At 31.2% G+C, this 16,710-nt stretch overlaps 1 protein-coding gene across 2 annotated transcripts; it reads right to left on the reverse strand.

Annotated features, from left to right (window-relative positions):
• Window positions 1–10,155: 10,155 nt before the first annotated feature.
• On the reverse strand, window positions 10,156–15,656 carry LOC143068173 (kappa-type opioid receptor-like). 2 transcript variants are annotated; one of them, XM_076242017.1, is made up of 2 exons: window positions 15,561–15,656; window positions 10,156–11,762 (listed from the first exon to the last, which is right to left on the reverse strand). In XM_076242017.1, exon 2 carries the CDS (start codon window positions 11,739–11,741, stop codon window positions 10,593–10,595), a length of 1,149 nt encoding a protein of 382 aa, XP_076098132.1. In that variant the 5' UTR covers window positions 11,742–11,762; window positions 15,561–15,656; the 3' UTR covers window positions 10,156–10,592. The 2 variants fall into 2 exon arrangements, with proteins under 2 accessions (XP_076098132.1, XP_076098131.1); XM_076242016.1 differs by lacking the exon at window positions 15,561–15,656 and adding an exon at window positions 13,352–13,409.
• Window positions 15,657–16,710: the final 1,054 nt, after the last annotated feature.

Below are 16,710 nucleotides of genomic sequence, written 5' to 3' on the forward strand. Positions count from 1 at the left end.
AAGGTGTATAAAACAGCGATTCCAGCACTTAATGTCCATATCACAATTGTCATCAAAATGACACTTAGATTCGTAAGAAGAACATAACTTCTAAACGGATAAACTATTATGAAATATCTTACAACTGATATGAAAACAATATGAACAATAGATGCTATTCCAGCAAGAAAGCCACTAAAATCTAGAACCATCTTAATGGCTCTTAAAAGTTCTACTGAAAATTTTGCAGTAAAAAAGCATTGTATAATGTACCTAGGATATCGTGTAAACAAAAACATAAAATCTGCCACCGCAAGGGAACAAATGACAACAAAGGTAGGTTGATGAATTTTTCTGTCACTGGCAATCGTCACAATAACCATCAAATTCGTCACTAGTCCAACTATTGAAATCGCACTTAAAGTAGTGGCTATTGGCACACAGTAAGAGTCGAAACGGAAGACATTATACAGTGTCTTTTCATCGCTCACGTTACCATAGGTTTCGTTTTCAGTGGTGTTATCTCTAAAATCTAATGCAATCTGCATCACGCCCGTCAATACCTAAAAAGAGAGGTAAAGTGTGTACTATAAATATCAAAAGCACTCCCATGCTTGAACAGCAATGGAAAAAAAAACATAGCTTTATAAGTAAACTTTTCACTGGAATATAAAAAAAGCTTTTAAAAGCGTTCATAGTCTTAGAAATCAGCGAGCTACGTATACACAGCTTTCTATGGCTAATGTTTTAGTTTATTTTTTCCAGGTTTATGCAGATATCAAGCTATAGTAGCAATGCCACTAAAAGAAAAAAAAATAATAATGTAACTTTTTTGGCCTATTGAATTCAATCATCAAAATGTATTTAAAAAAATCTATGAAAAAATAACAAAAATACTGATCTCCGAGTAACATTCCAAACGGAAAGTCCATAATCAAATGGCAAAATCAAAAACTTAATCACATCAAATGAATGGAGAACAACTGTCATATTCCTGACTTAGTAATTAAAACTTGAAATTAAATCCTGCAGTTAATGTTTACAAGAAATAAGTTCGTCAGATATTAGTATGTGTTTTTAATTGTATCTTATGTTTTTGTTTTAGAGCTGCACACTTCTTGCATTTGATGTAAATCTGTCAAACTAGCCTCATATTGTGATCTATATCATTATTCACAATCAAATGTAAGATTTAACATAAATAATATGTTCTTATTCTTGGTATTCATATATTTACCAAGGCATCACCCGAAGATACATATTGTTACATGATGCCATACACGAACGTATTTTTTTTTAGCGTACCAGATGAAGGTAAATAAAGGCAACAGTAGAACACCGCTGTTCAATAGTCGTAAATCGACTTAGCCAAATCAAAGTTGAAAGTATCGCATCGAACGCACCAAACTTATGAAGTGTTTATTCTCATTTCTAAAGCTGAGTCGATACCGCTGATGGCTGACTGATAGGCTTGAAGGGTATTACCAAAAGATGACATCATTTTTTTTTAAAACTATTAAAATATACCAGGCTTATAATTTAGTGAGCCAGACGCACGTTTCTGCTTGTTAAGAAAGTCATTAGTGACAAATAGCCAAATTAATAGTACCCCTCCATTGTTCACGCATAGTTGTCAATATAATGGTATTTGATGCGACTGTCACACAAGTGAGACGTTTTGCTAGCTATAAAACCAGGTTCAATCCACCATTTTGTACGTGAGAAAATGCCTGTACCAATCAGGAATATGCCAGTTGTTATCTATTCGTTTGATGGGTTTGGGCTTTGATTTTGCCATTTGATTAGGGAGTTTCCGTTTTGAATTTTCCTCGGAGTTCAGTATTTTTGAAATTTTACTTTTTAATAAATTTCAAGATTATTCAAAGGTTTAACTCATTTAGTCAAAGTTGGCGATACATTGGTTTGGTTATTATTTTAGGTTATTTCTGCTTATATAACTCTTAAATTATTAAAGTATTTATTAACCACCAATCGCTTCCTTGTAGAGTTTGCGCGTAAAAAACTAATGGATGAAAGTTGATCAAGAAAAGGGCCTCTGATTCATCGAACTAATAAAGAATAATTCTCATTATTTAAAAATCCATTCGGGACAACACATGGTAATAACATTTGAAAAATGAAAACAAGACTTTTTAAATTCCATGCGTCACGAGCGCTTTTCTGGGTTTACCATCATCAGGGACGCTAAAAGCCGGATACTTGAAAACCAAGGATATATACGCACAAAGGGTGTTTAAAAAGAACTATTTTTACATGTGTTAATAGTATTGCATGCAATAGTTGTGGTTAGCAATTGGCATTATGATGGTCATAATTTGAATGAGTGAAGTGAGAGATTTCATTCTCGCAAATTATTTAAATAAAAGCAACAGTATTATACCGCTGTTCGATTGTCAGAAATCGAGAAAGCAAAAACAAATCTGGGTCACACATCGAGGGAAACACATCAGCTTCTTTTATTAATACAATAATCTGTATATGTAGAAATCTTATTACAAAAGGCAAATCACATCTTAATATTTTAAAGCTCGTAAATTAAGATACGATCCATATACACTTATTGGTACTTTGAATAATCTTATTCTTAAACAGAATATATTTAACATTATCGAAAGTACTCAACAGACCAAAGACTTGAGTTATGAATATGGTGCAAAATTGAAACAGCTTTAAATTTGAAAATGTTGGAAAAAGTTACTAGTAATCTTAACGATAAAAATACCAGAACTTACATATGACCTAACATAAACAACAAATCAGTACTATACCTTAAAGTGGAAACGGTCCAAACCCGTGACTGTTGCACAGAATTATTGATATGGCTTTAATTTGTTAATAAATGCATCCCATTACCGAAGGTATCTGCAAGCTGTGATCCATTTTGTTTTCCACAAGGGACAATTCATATTGAAGCTATTAATCATTATTACTTGGACAGTTTTAGTATAATGAAACTGTTCGTCACTTGGAAAACACTAAACGTATATATAATATCAGAAAATGTTGATTGGCAGCAAGTACATAATAATTTACATGGAATGTACATTCTCTCAAAATATGGCATTGTATTTCAAATTTCCATTTTGATCTAGTTGATCGCAGTTCCACACTAGCCAAGTCACTCTTTAGATCTTTGACAGTAAAAATATAGGCGAAAAATCGTATTAGGTTAACTTTTTTCCCGTTTATTTAAACGAGTAAAGATCGGAACCTTTACATGAATAAAAGAGAAAAATCCTGCCAGTTGCCTTATATTTAGAGTCCCTATGGCCATGTTACAGGGGATCTGTACATAATTCAACATGGACATCTACGAAAGGTGATAACTTATGGTCCTAAGTTTAAAGAACCCAAACACATCAAGTGCAACCATAACTTTAAAATAATTATGGATTCCATTGAGGATTACGCCAGAACATGGGCTAAATGAGTAGAAGTTGAACTGTACACTTTTTCAGAATGGGCTAAAACAATCGGTTTCCTGAAAAAACTTGAACAACTGTGTGAATGATCGGCCAAGGTTCTTTTTAACAGACAAAGATGGTGCGAAAAGTCTTTAAGTTCTATTACTATGAGTGTTTTGTAAAAGATTAAGAAAAAAAATTGCAATCAGGTAATCTTATATACAAAAACTTATCATTTGACAAAAATACTCCAATGAAATGAACATAACAGTGAACAGCAATTCGGGGGACTTACCTTGTGTTTATTGGATTCCTCAGCTTCACAAAATTCCGTACAATAAACGTTACATTGCCGGGTCATCTGCATATTCCATGACGGAATTATCCTGAAGGTTGATAAAAGTTCTGTCTATTAGAGGGTCTTCTGAAATACTGCTAAACTTACTCGCGAAGTGGTATTAACCATATGTGGATTCTAAAAAAACCGCCTAGAACTTTTAGACAATTAGAAATCTCGATCTTTCTCTGACATAAGATCTAAGATTTTTCAACCCTTTACACCACCATTACTCATGTAAAATTGAAAAATCGTCTAAATGAAATACTTTACACCGCCTTTCAACATTAAAATTGTAGCATGCGCCATACATTTATTACTTTGGAATTGTTAATGACAAAATGTTTGTTTGATTCGGAGGTAGGCTTTTTCAACAAATTGTCGGCATTGTGGCAACGAATTACATGTGTGGCTCTCCTTGACTACCTTGTCTTATTTTCGTACGAGACGGAGTTCCTTCAGACACTATGTCAAAATCAAGAAGACCAAAGTAGTGCGGTGACAGAAGTGTAAAAAGTCGTCTAGATCGCGAGTTTAATCTCCCCAAATAACACACGGCTAAAAATGGTCTTAACTTAAAGACAAATATGTCTTCTTTAGTTTTTGCCCTGTCGTCAGAATTTCGTACGGTCACTTTTTCTAAAAAGTCGTTTTAATGACTGGTAGTATATTGGAGAGTTTCAACCCCCCTTTTTCAAAATGAAAAAAAAGGGTATGTTTGCTTACATTTAATTAAAATAGTTTTTCCTGAAGCTATTTTTACATGTCAAAATATGCTATTCAGTATTTTATTTTCTTCTAATCTATAAAATTTGTGAAGTTCACACTATTTAAAATTGAGGTAATTTAAATTGCAAATTCAAACTCAAACTTTAGTTTCTTCTTCATAGTAGTAATAAAAATTATCCCATAATATTTTAAGCATAAAGTATTTAATAAAACTAATAAGTGATAAAAATTTCGGAACCAAAATATGAAAAAAAACTTAAGAAATCAATGGAAAAAGAATGGAGTAAAAATCTTCAATTTCAACACGGAACTCAATCACTTGCCTTCCGTCCCATTTTGTGTATTAGTCAATAATTTGCTTTCAAACAGTAGGAAATGAAAAATTATTTATGTCTGATATAATAAAAGAAAGAAACTACAAAATGAAGCACTTTTGAAATATTTGCTGCTTGAATTATCAAGAATGTGAACAATTCTTTACACAGGAAAGTATAAATTCTATGTAAATTTAGCCTCAAGTGGGCCTCTTTTTTTCTTAGATGAACAATTCTAACACTGAAAATGCTTCCAATGTGACCAAATATTGCCTAATTCTATAAACAGTACAAACTAAACCAGACAGTTTCCCATTTTAATAGATTATGTTTACAGAAATACCCAAATGATACAATTAGGGAATTATGCAGCAAAAAAGGCAAACATTTCAGTAAAAAATATTTGTCGCGACTTGAATTCTGATGTTTCCAATTGAAAAAATCATTGCGAAAGGTGAAATCAATTACAAAAGAACTATAATATGGTGCATTTTACACAATAAAGTTAATATTGACATTCTAGAATAAAGTTTTATATTATTACCAATCAATTTGACCTAATATGATGACTCAGCACTTTTCTCAACACAGTATTGTTCTCAGTGAAAAATTTCTATTCTTTGTGATAAAACTCAAATGTACTAATCAAAAGCTTCAAAATAGTATAACAGAATTCAAGTCTGAGTGACTTTGATTTCCCTTGCTATCTTCAGTATAGGGAAAACGGTACTATTTATTCTGCCATAGGCGACAATGTTAACATTTTCTAAATTTACCACTTTTTAAGATAAAAACCTGAATAAAACAGTTATATGTTGTGTTAGTACTTTATTATTGTGTTTTAAAAATTAAAGCCAAATAGTATCATGACCAACTTCCAACGAAACTTGTTTATATTATCCATGCCCACCGTCATTTTGCACCAAATTTATGAAATTTTGCAAGTCTTTTCGAATAATTCTCTAGAAAATATTTCAATAAGTTTCAAAATTTATATTGTAAATATACACACTGCAGTTATTCATAGATAAATAAAAAATATATTGTACCCTTACATCCAATCACAGCGCTCTTAAGTTGACTTCCTACGCCCTGTCTTGGGTACACAAAAGGCCAACCTAATGCTGGGAAAATTAAATACTACCGTTTTCCCTATATGAAAATACTACCTTTTTCGCTATTATATACACATATTTTAAATTAAAGTGCACTGATATATGTCATATACTCTGTTTGTATATGTTTATATTCTATGTTTTTTTTCGTTATAAAACATCAAATATATTTTGTCAGAAAAGTCTTATTGTAAAATCAAAATAATGACGGATAGTTTCAGTAAATATTCCGTGATATGTCAAGTCCTTTGCAACTTGCTCGATTAAGTCCAAAGAACATCTGGACAAAAGTCGTTAAATTTTATGCAGTGAATAAAAAGATGTTTCATACGATAGCTGTTAATTTGAAGAACTCCGTGCAGGAAGTTTGACGACATACAATTATCTAACAAAACATTTTAGAAAGATAAAAAATTACTCAAGTTTGAATCAAATGAGCGCATTAAAAATGTTTTATCCGTGTCAGATAAAGTTAAAGTTGAAATAGTTTCCCGTCCATCTTTTAAACGTCAAGCACTCTGTCATTTTGGTTGCAATACAAAATATTTACTAAAAACGAAAAATCCAAACCCGTGGAAGCAGATATTTCAGAACACGATACTGCTTTTACTAATTCTATTTTGGCTATTGGCAACGATTTAATGGTCATTCCTCATGGCACCGTTACTTGATAAATATAGATCATTTCTTCAGGCTTATTCTAATTTAAAATATTCTACATGAAAAATGCAGTCTAAACTCATTTATTTCTATAGAAATTCAGTTGTCAAACAACTTTAACAAGTTCAAGGCAAATATTAACATATTATTTAGTAGCAAATTAACTATTTTAGATGCCATATAGGCTTCTAGTCAGTTGAAAACTGATCTCAAAATCTCAATGTCAACTTTAATAGACACAAATAACGGACAGATATTTAATACCGCTGCAAGTTTACTTAGAAAAGACATCGAAACTCTAAAGAAGACTACCCAACTTTGGATGAATTGTTTCTTCCTTCTTAATTCAGTCAATGCCTTCGTATTTATTGCAATTCATTCTATGGTTACTCAATGAAACTGCATACAGCAAAGACTATTCTCAGGAAATGGCACCTGAGAAATTGTGGAAATGCTAAGCAATTGTTGAGGCATTATTTTTTATTTTACTCCTTTTCATTTAGGATTGGCTTTACAAATGTACCGTGAGTTTGGTTCAAAACACCTTGTTGAAACATTGAATGCCAATGGATTGTATGCATCTTAAAATAAAGTGTGACGCTATCTAATGTGTTGCCAACCATGAAATTGAGCGAATTCAAGATAGTGTGTACTTCTCGTATGATGTTTCCCCAGCATCTTTGCAGACAAGCATATGGATGTCATCACACCTTCCTAAACTCCCTTATAGATCTCTGTTAAATCTTGAATGAATTGATAGGGATGGTTTGAAGCTGGTAATTTTTAGGAACAAATGTCTTCGGACTTCCTACATTACCTTGTCTGTACTTGTAAAGAAAAACTCAAAATAACGTGTTTGCTTTGAGCAAAACCTTTCATGTGCAGACCTGTGGCCATGAGTGAAATGTGTAGAAATATTAAAACATGTCAAAATGTTAGAAATTATTATAAATTAAGGAATGTATCTCCCTCATGCAAAGCTCTGATTCATTTCACGGATTTGGCTATACTTTTTGGAACTTTTGGATTATAGCTCTTCATCTTTAATATAAGCCTTGGATTTCACATATTTTGGCCACGAGCATCGCTGAAGAGACATGTATTGTCGAAATGCGCATCTGGCGCAGAAAAAATGGTACTGTTATTGTTATTGTGACAGTTGATGAAAATGAACATGATGGAGATAAGGGTTGATTTGGTATAAAGCTTGTTGCACTGGTACACACGAATCCAGTCCCGAGGTTAGGGGATTGTTGGCGTGCCCTTAAAAAGTTAAACCCCGCCACTATCTGTATGTGTCAGTTTTAAGTTACGAGACGATAATGCAGTGTTTGTCGTTTGTTTCTATATACTATACTGGTTTCTTTATTATTTATTTTGTACATTAATCAGGCCGTTAGATTTTTTGTTTGTTTTACATTATTCGTTTCGGGAATTGAAGACTTTGCAGTATGACTTTTACTCATTGTTGAAACTCGTACGGGACCTATAATTGTTTTATGTCTCATTTGGAGAGTTGTCTCATTTGCAATCATATCAAATCTTCTTTTTTTTATATGGAATACTTTTGAAGTCTGTGGTACGTTGCAAGGGAAAAAAGGGGGAATATAGTTACAAAACCTATAATGTAATTGATATTAACCAGAGTTAAATACACAACAAAAGATAATACTATGGTAGTAGTAATAATTGTAAAAAAAAACAACAAAAAGCAACGAGTAGTCTATAAAAGACCTGAAGTATCCGCAAATTCAATTTGAGGTCATATTTGACTGTAGTGTTCTGTGGCTTTGGTTTGATACCTCTACCAATATGATAGTTTAAAAAATAATTTAAAGTATTGTCCTGCATGACACTTGATTTTTACCTGAAATTGATATTTTTCTAAGGTTTAGGTGCTCTTAACATTTTATAGGTTGAAAACTTGATTTTTGAAGTTTTGTTTATATAACGTCGTTTTAGGATTATTTTTGATAAAAAAATCTCAATGATTAAGGTTTACGTATAATAACAAACATTACTAAAGCCAAAACAGTATCATTTGCATTTAGGTAGAGTTTAGAAATAGAAAAAAATGTCAAAATTGAAACCTACCCAAATTTTCACAAATTTTTACATATGACCTTTGACCTCAATTTATTAAAAATGTGACCATATGAAGTCCTGACGACAGGCATATTATAATAGTACACGATTTCCTGTTTCCAATGATATATTATGTAGGTGTGTGTTCGGTGGGGAGATTAAATTCCAAAAAATCTGCCTTCAGTCACCGCACTAAAGAAGCCAGATCATTCAATTTCACATTCAGATATATCGATGAATGTTCTTTCCATTATCGATTGAAAAAATTCTGATTTGGTTCTATTGATATATTCTCCAGAACTTGAAATTCAACAAACAACTGACACGGTATTCTCTGCCTCATTTTTCAACTTATAATACTTTGAATGTGACATACTAGTAAGCGGTCATCTAAATAAAAGAATCTATGATAAACGAAACGATTTTAATTTTGAAATCATTATCCCCCAACGATTAGTTACAATATACCAACTCCACCTGCATTTGGGATAGACATTTCCCAAATCATTCGGTATTCAAGGGCTTACAGCAGCTACTCAGACTTTATAAAATGTCAGCAGTGTCTGAGCAAAACGTTTATGAACGAGGGTTGTGTAAAAAAACATCTCGTCCTTTTTCTAAACAAGTTCATCGGAGGATCTTGTTGATAAATATTCCGTATCAACTTCACAAATAATACACGACGATCTTGTTGTATAGATTACAGGTATTGACATTGTTGAGTGTTATATGTTCTTTTATTTGTCTTTGTAAATTTTTACTTTTACTGTTTAGTGTATTTCTGGTATTATTCATTTGAAAAGGATCGGTACTAATACATCCCGTCATTGTGTAATTGTACTATTGTAAATTTAGTATTCTTGTCTTTCGTTATCATAACATAATGTTGACAGTTGTACCCCTATTTTTGACATTTCCACCTATAATGTCTGTTTGTTTTGTTCACATATTGCTGTCAATATAACGGAATTGTATGAGTCTGTCATACAAGTGAAAGGTTTAGCTTGCTATAAAACCAGGTTGAATCCACCATTTTCAACGCCAGAAAATTCATATTCCAAGTCAGTAATATGACAGTTGTTATCGATTCGTTTGATGTGTTTCAGCTTTTGATTTTGTCATTTGTGAATATGGATTTACCGTTGGGAATTTTTATCGGAAATTAATTTAAGTTATTTAATTTTTGAAACTAAGTTTTTTCTGATTCAAAATGGATTCAAAATTAAATTGGTAATACTCTGTATTAAATATAATATGTTTACAAAATATTCACAGAATGGAAACTTTAATCTGGATTATAAATAAACATAGGTTAAAAAGCTGTTAACATAGGTGCAATTTGGGTACTCTCACGTTAAATACTTGTTATGGTGTATAACATTTCTTCTTGCCAGGATACAATGAGATTACGAAATCGTTAGTTATTCTTGTTTTTATAAAAATCCAAAGCACGATGACCACAATAACGAGTTACCGACTTCAATCATTATGATAAAAAACATAACACAGAAAGCATCTATACATCTATTGGAAGAACAAAATATATATCAAGGAGCATATGCGTATAACTTATAGGGCATTTTTTTTTATCATTAGGCGTAGTATTAGCACATGTGCTATTGAACAAATAAATCAAAATAACTATTATGTATGTATATAGATAAAAAACCAATGTGTACCTCATATGCATCATCAGTGGATTCATATATATGAAGATTGATTCTTCACTTAAGATTACATAAAAAAAATACCACTCTGTAAATATCTGTTAAATCAATTTATGATTTAATTAGTATAAGTTAACTTTATCATAAAAATCTCCTTGTCAAGTTCAAAATTAGAAATGATAAATTCTACCTTTTTGCACATTTGTTGAGCCAGTGAAACCCAAAAGGTAAAATAATAATAATAAATATAAATATGATTTTTGCAATTTAACGTTTCCGTTTCATTGATGGTCAAGTTCTGTTGAAGTGTGCAAAGTTTTGATTGCATTGTAATCTTGAACTGAAGATCCGGTTTCAGTGAACTCTGTGGAATGTGAGTGGATTGTAGTGGACATTGTTTGAGATGGCTGTGAACGTGAAAATTTCATTCGGGTCTTAGAACACTTTTCTTTGAAGAAACGTTTAAACTGTGGTGAAAATATGAAATATATAAAGGGATTGATCGCATAAGTCAAGAAGAAAAATATTCTTGCAGCTTGTTCCAATCTGAATAACACTTTAGACATGAAATATTTCGGATGAACAAGTCTTAAAATATCCATAACATTAGTTGGGGTAGTTGTTACAATATAACAGCAAATAACGAATGTAACCACTCTGGACATTTTTCGAACTACCATCTCAGTAGAGGAAAGAGAATTTAACAACGCTTTTGCTTTGAACGTATGGAGAATACATATAGTGACTATTGGAAACGCCGTCATAAATATTGTCACCACCAAGTTCGTGTAGAATGCTAACTTTCTATCATCTAGGTTAAAAACTACTGTATACATATAGAATGAACCATTTCCGGCAGCAACAATCCACAACGGAAGTGAAATCAACATCACCTTTTTACTTGTTAATATACTTCGTGATTTTAAAGGATGCACAATTATAAAATAGCGCAAAACGGACATGAAAACAACGTGAAAAACGGACGATCCTGCTGCTACTAATCCTATAAAATCTAAAGTGGCTCTTATTTTCCTGTAGTCCGATTTTGAAATGTTCATCCATATATATCCATCTATGATGTAACGAATATATCGAAAAAAAAGATAGGTGAAATCGGGTAGTGCAAGGCATGCTATTGCAACGAAGGTCGGTTGGTGTAATCTTTTGTCAACTTTTACAATAGCAATTACGACTAAGTTCATGATAATGCCGCTGATTGATATGAGACTGATTATTATAGCATTTGGTATACAGTACTGCGTAGTACAAAAATCTTTTCTATCAAAAATATTTGTACCGTTTCCTGTATCTGTTGTACCAACAACGGAGGTCCCGTTTGATGTCTCTGAGGTTTCTATTTTGTAAGGAACACCACTGCTGTTCATGTGCGACATGTTGAAAAAGTTAGAATGTGATGGAAGTGAATCCATCTCAGCAAGATTGATTGAAACCTAAAAAACATAAATAAAAGAAATAATGTAACTTCGTTATGATCTCGTTATTTCCAAATGTAAATAGAAGTATTGTCTGTCCACATAATATCCGTCTTTTGAATTTATTTATGCATTTATTTGCAGCCATTTTGTTAAAAAATGATAATAGACATCTCCAATAATAATGGACAATTCAACATGCCACATTAACTACAAACACCCAACCCCTGTAAACAAAAGAGATGTTCAAATACAAAAAACAACGAATAACAAATGATTCAGGTAGATATACTTGGTACAATGACAACATATAGTGTGGTAAAACCAGGTTGACGTGCACACACGTTCCCCCTTTGTATATCTAAACTAATTATCTTAATAGAAAGAGGCGTTATCAACTTTGCGATCGCTAAGTTTCCTTTTATTGACGCGGATGTTCGGAATCCTCTTGTCGCATCATATTTGGAGGACGGTTGAAATTTCCCTGTTGAAGTCAATGTTTATTCTATTTGTATCGGCATTGAGAGTTTTTTTATTGTTCCTTTAAGCTTTAAAATTAGGCAAGCTTTGTAATGGGGGAGTGTTTTTCGCACGTTAATTGGACTCCCCCCAAACTATTTTGTGCATGTACCGTGTACGACTAACTGAACCACGTGTTGCTCGTTGTTGTTAAATTTTGTATGTTTTTTTTTACGATGAAGTCGGGTTATGGTGATTGATGTGGTCTGTTGTACTGCCCAGTATGTTTGGTGATTCTTTTTATCTCTTTTGTGTATTACACAATAACATAACTGCACATAATCGCTAGCAACTGAATGACCATTTACTTGAGCAAAGATTCTGCGTCATAGTTTTGACATTTATTAAGCTTATTAGGTTGTAACTGGTGAATCAAAACACATTTAAACTGTGCAAACAATCTTCTTGTATGACTTTGAGATAATATATCATTTGGACTTAGCTGTGTAAAAGCACCGGTAAGCAGATATCACATACCTATAACATTAAGAAACTTTGCTAAAGTCAAAGATTTTGATCTTTTATTTGAAAACAAATATCATTGAGACATAAGTATCTAAAAAAAAAATGATAGTTAGCTTCCAGAATTATTTCAAGGTATCTTTTTACGTACATTTTTATTAATGTCGCAAATTTCGCTCAATTAGTTTAATTTCTAAGAGCTAAAATTTATGAAAAATATCAGTTAAGTTTTTTGGCAAAACAATAAAAGAAGGACGAAAGATACCAGAAGGACAGTCAAACTCATAGATCGAAAATAAACTGACAACGCAATGGCTAACAAAGAAAAAAACAAACAGACAAATAATAGTACACAACACACAACATAGAAAACTAAAGACTACGCAATAATCTTCTCGATGTAGAATGAAATATTAAAATACCTGTAGTTACGGTGACGTTTTTGGTAATATATATATACATAGCAAATATTTATAAAAAAGAAGCGTCAATAATAATAATAAAAAGTAAACACCGATAAAATTATGACAAAAGCGTTTCGGACGATGCAATTAATATCTTGTTGTTTTCGTTTATTTTTAGACAAACGGAGAAAAAAAAATAAATAAACAAGTACTTCAACTTACAGTAAGAATAAACAACGTAGTTACCACTAGCATGACTAGGCTACAATTGGTCATAACATTTAATGTATAATATCACCGATTTCTCATCATTTTTTTAATTAGTAATATGTTGCCTCAAAGCGTCCATGTTAAACAGTTTTAATTATTTGATACGGCGCGTGTCACACATGTTTGTATGTTGATAGTTTTTAGAACTTCTAAATATTTTCAGCATTTGTACCCTTCAGCTAAATATGACATTTACGTATATAATTTGAAAGGCAGATGGTACAATTTTTACCTATCGGGTGTTTTGATGTAAATTTACTGAACGTTAACAGTTATCATCAGTGTAGTTGTCAATTTTACCAATAAACAAATTTAAAGTGCAAAATAGTTTTATTAGTACACAGGCACTTCTCTATGAAAAAAAAAACAAATAACATATTATATACTTTGACCATTTTATGACAGAAACAATTTCCTGTGCACAGTACCCTAAAATTTTTACTATAAGAGATATATCCCCTTAATGACAAAACTTAAAATTTGATTCTAACAAATTCTATGAACAAAAACAAATATTAAAACAGTCAAAAATGCAATGCATTGCTGTTCTTTTTTTTATTCAAATGAACCGTATAATCAAGGAATTTTAAATGTACAATTCCTTGGTATATTACATTAATTGCCAAATGGTCACAAAATATGCAGATTATAGGCAAAGAACTATACCAATTGTATACGTTATTTTGCCACACAAGACAAAACAAATCTGCCTGAAATATTGTGTACTCTGTTTCCTTTGGCTCCAACAAGGAAATAGTATACAAGTAAATATAATATTGATTATTTGTAATAATAAAAACAATAATCAATAATAATTTATTAAAATCAGTTGATTAACAGCAAAATATGTTGTTTAGTCCCCCGCAAATCATGGAAATCAAATTAATACAAATGTCTGTACCAAGTGAGGAATATGACAATTGTTATCCATTCGTTAGATGTGTCTGAGCTTTTGATCTTACCTTTTGCCTAGGGACTTTCCGTTTAGAATTTGTCTCGGAGTTAGACATTTTAAAATTTTCAATAAAATTCTATACCTAAACAAATTTAATAATAATAATGATAATAAATTCTTTATTTAAAGAGGGTAAACTCAGTTAGTTACAATAAACTAATCTTCCCTGATGCCCTCACATACAAATTACAATACAATTAAAAACAGATATTTACACATAGTTAATTTACAGTCATGTAGTTCAATGTATTGTTATTAACAGAAGATATAATGCTGTTTAAGATGTATACATGAAACCAAAAAATCAAATGAAAATAAAAAAATATACAACTACATTGTAGCAAACATTTCTTCTCAGGGTGTGTTAGGTACTTCTTGATACATTGCTTAAAAGTAAAAGTGTTTTGAGCTTTACGCATTTTGTGTGGTAGTCCATTCCATAATACTGATCCAGAATAAGCAAAGGATTTCTTAAATAATTCAGCTTTTGGCTTAGGAACTATCAGATTACCTTGAGTGACATCCTCTTAAGGAGTAAGGATTATTATATGATTTCAGTTTTTGAACTAGGTACATTGGTGCTTCCATATGCATACATTTATATAGAAGTAAATATGTGTGGTATTTTATTCTATTCTATAAATACAGCAGACGTCAATTAAGGGAAGAATATACCCATCGTAATATGTTTTCCTTGCATTTATATCTAAAAATTTCTTTATTTTAGAAAGAAGGTATATTGTGGGTGATGTATTAGCACAAACTTGTTCAATTTGATTTTTCCAGTTAAGTGTGTTGTCAATTTTAACACCTAATAATTTTTCACATGAAGAATTTTGTAATACTTTTGAATTTATTATCAAGTTTGGTTGATAAGTCTGAATTGATAGTTTCTGTTTTGTTCCAGTAGCCAAACATTTTGTTTTATTTGCATTAATGAACATGTTGTTCATTTTACACCACTCTTCAACCCTGTATAAATCTTCTTGAACATCATCAATTTAGTGTATACTAATGTAAAAATGATATTAAAAAGCGGAAAACTCCTGCTCACTGTAAAATTGAACTTTAAGTAAGAGTTATTAAATGATACCTTTGTCCTTTGGTAAAAAATATGAAGTTCATAACAACAACGTGTATGCGGAAAATTTTGACTCCCTCAAGAAATATGAACAAAGTAGAAATATTCTAAATACTTTAACTTACAGTGAGAATAGAAAATGTAGCTACTACAGCACAAGAAATTACGACACTCTACTGAAAATCAACACACATTTATCAAGCAGACGATTTCTTATTCTATCAAGTTGTCCTTGAAAATCTTATTTGACATTAATTTGATGCAGTTTATGTAAATCCTTCATCTATAATGAAAAATGTAAATATGTTGGATATACTAACTAGATCTGTAATTAGATCGAAATATAATGATTTTCTCTGAGATAACATCTAAGTACGTTTCGCTAATAAAGTTAATGAACAGATTGTATGTATTCCTAAGGGTACACATGGTACCTTTTGGATTTTTAAACAAACCTGTTTATTATATGTATTGCTGTGAATCACAATTGACCATCAAACTCTATAGAGATATGTTAACATTCCATTTAATTTTAAAGTTAAATAACCTTGATGAAAATTTTGCTTTTATGCAATGCATTACTGATTTTTCTTTAATCAAATGAACAGTTTAATACATTAACTGCCAAGATCATAAAATATGCAGATCTTAAGCAAAGAACTATATCAATTGTACACGTTTTTTGCAATCCAAGATAAAGTAAATCTGCCTGAAATATTGTGTACTCTGTTTCCTTTGGCTCCAACCAGAAAATAGTATATAAGTCAATATATTTTTGATTTATTTTGTACTAATTAATAAAAAATCGATGATAATTGATTAAAACCAGTTGATAAACAGCTAAATATGCTAATTCCACACCCTCGCAAATCATGAACATCAAATAAATAGAAATGCGTGTACCAAGGCAGAAATATGACAGCAGTTATCCATTCGTTTAATGTATCTGATATTTTGATTTTGCCTTTTGATTAGGGACTTTCCGTTTAGTTTTTTTTCTCAGCGTTACGCATTTTACGTTTTCTCAATAAAATTCTAAACTTTAACAAATTTAATGTATATTAATATAAAAAAAAATATATTAAAAATCGCATACACCACATCATTATGAAGAAGATTATCTCCCTTGTTCTGACAAACAGATATGAAACTGAATAATATCCAGAAAAATGATAAGGTGGATGAAAAACAATAATCAAAGACAAAACAGATGTGTTTCCATATTAAATAATTTTAAATAACATATTTGAAAATTTTAGGCTAAGTTATATATAT

This window comes from Mytilus galloprovincialis, chromosome 3 (assembly GCF_965363235.1).
Source record: "Mytilus galloprovincialis chromosome 3, xbMytGall1.hap1.1, whole genome shotgun sequence".
Taxonomy (NCBI): Eukaryota; Metazoa; Mollusca; class Bivalvia; order Mytilida; family Mytilidae; genus Mytilus; species Mytilus galloprovincialis.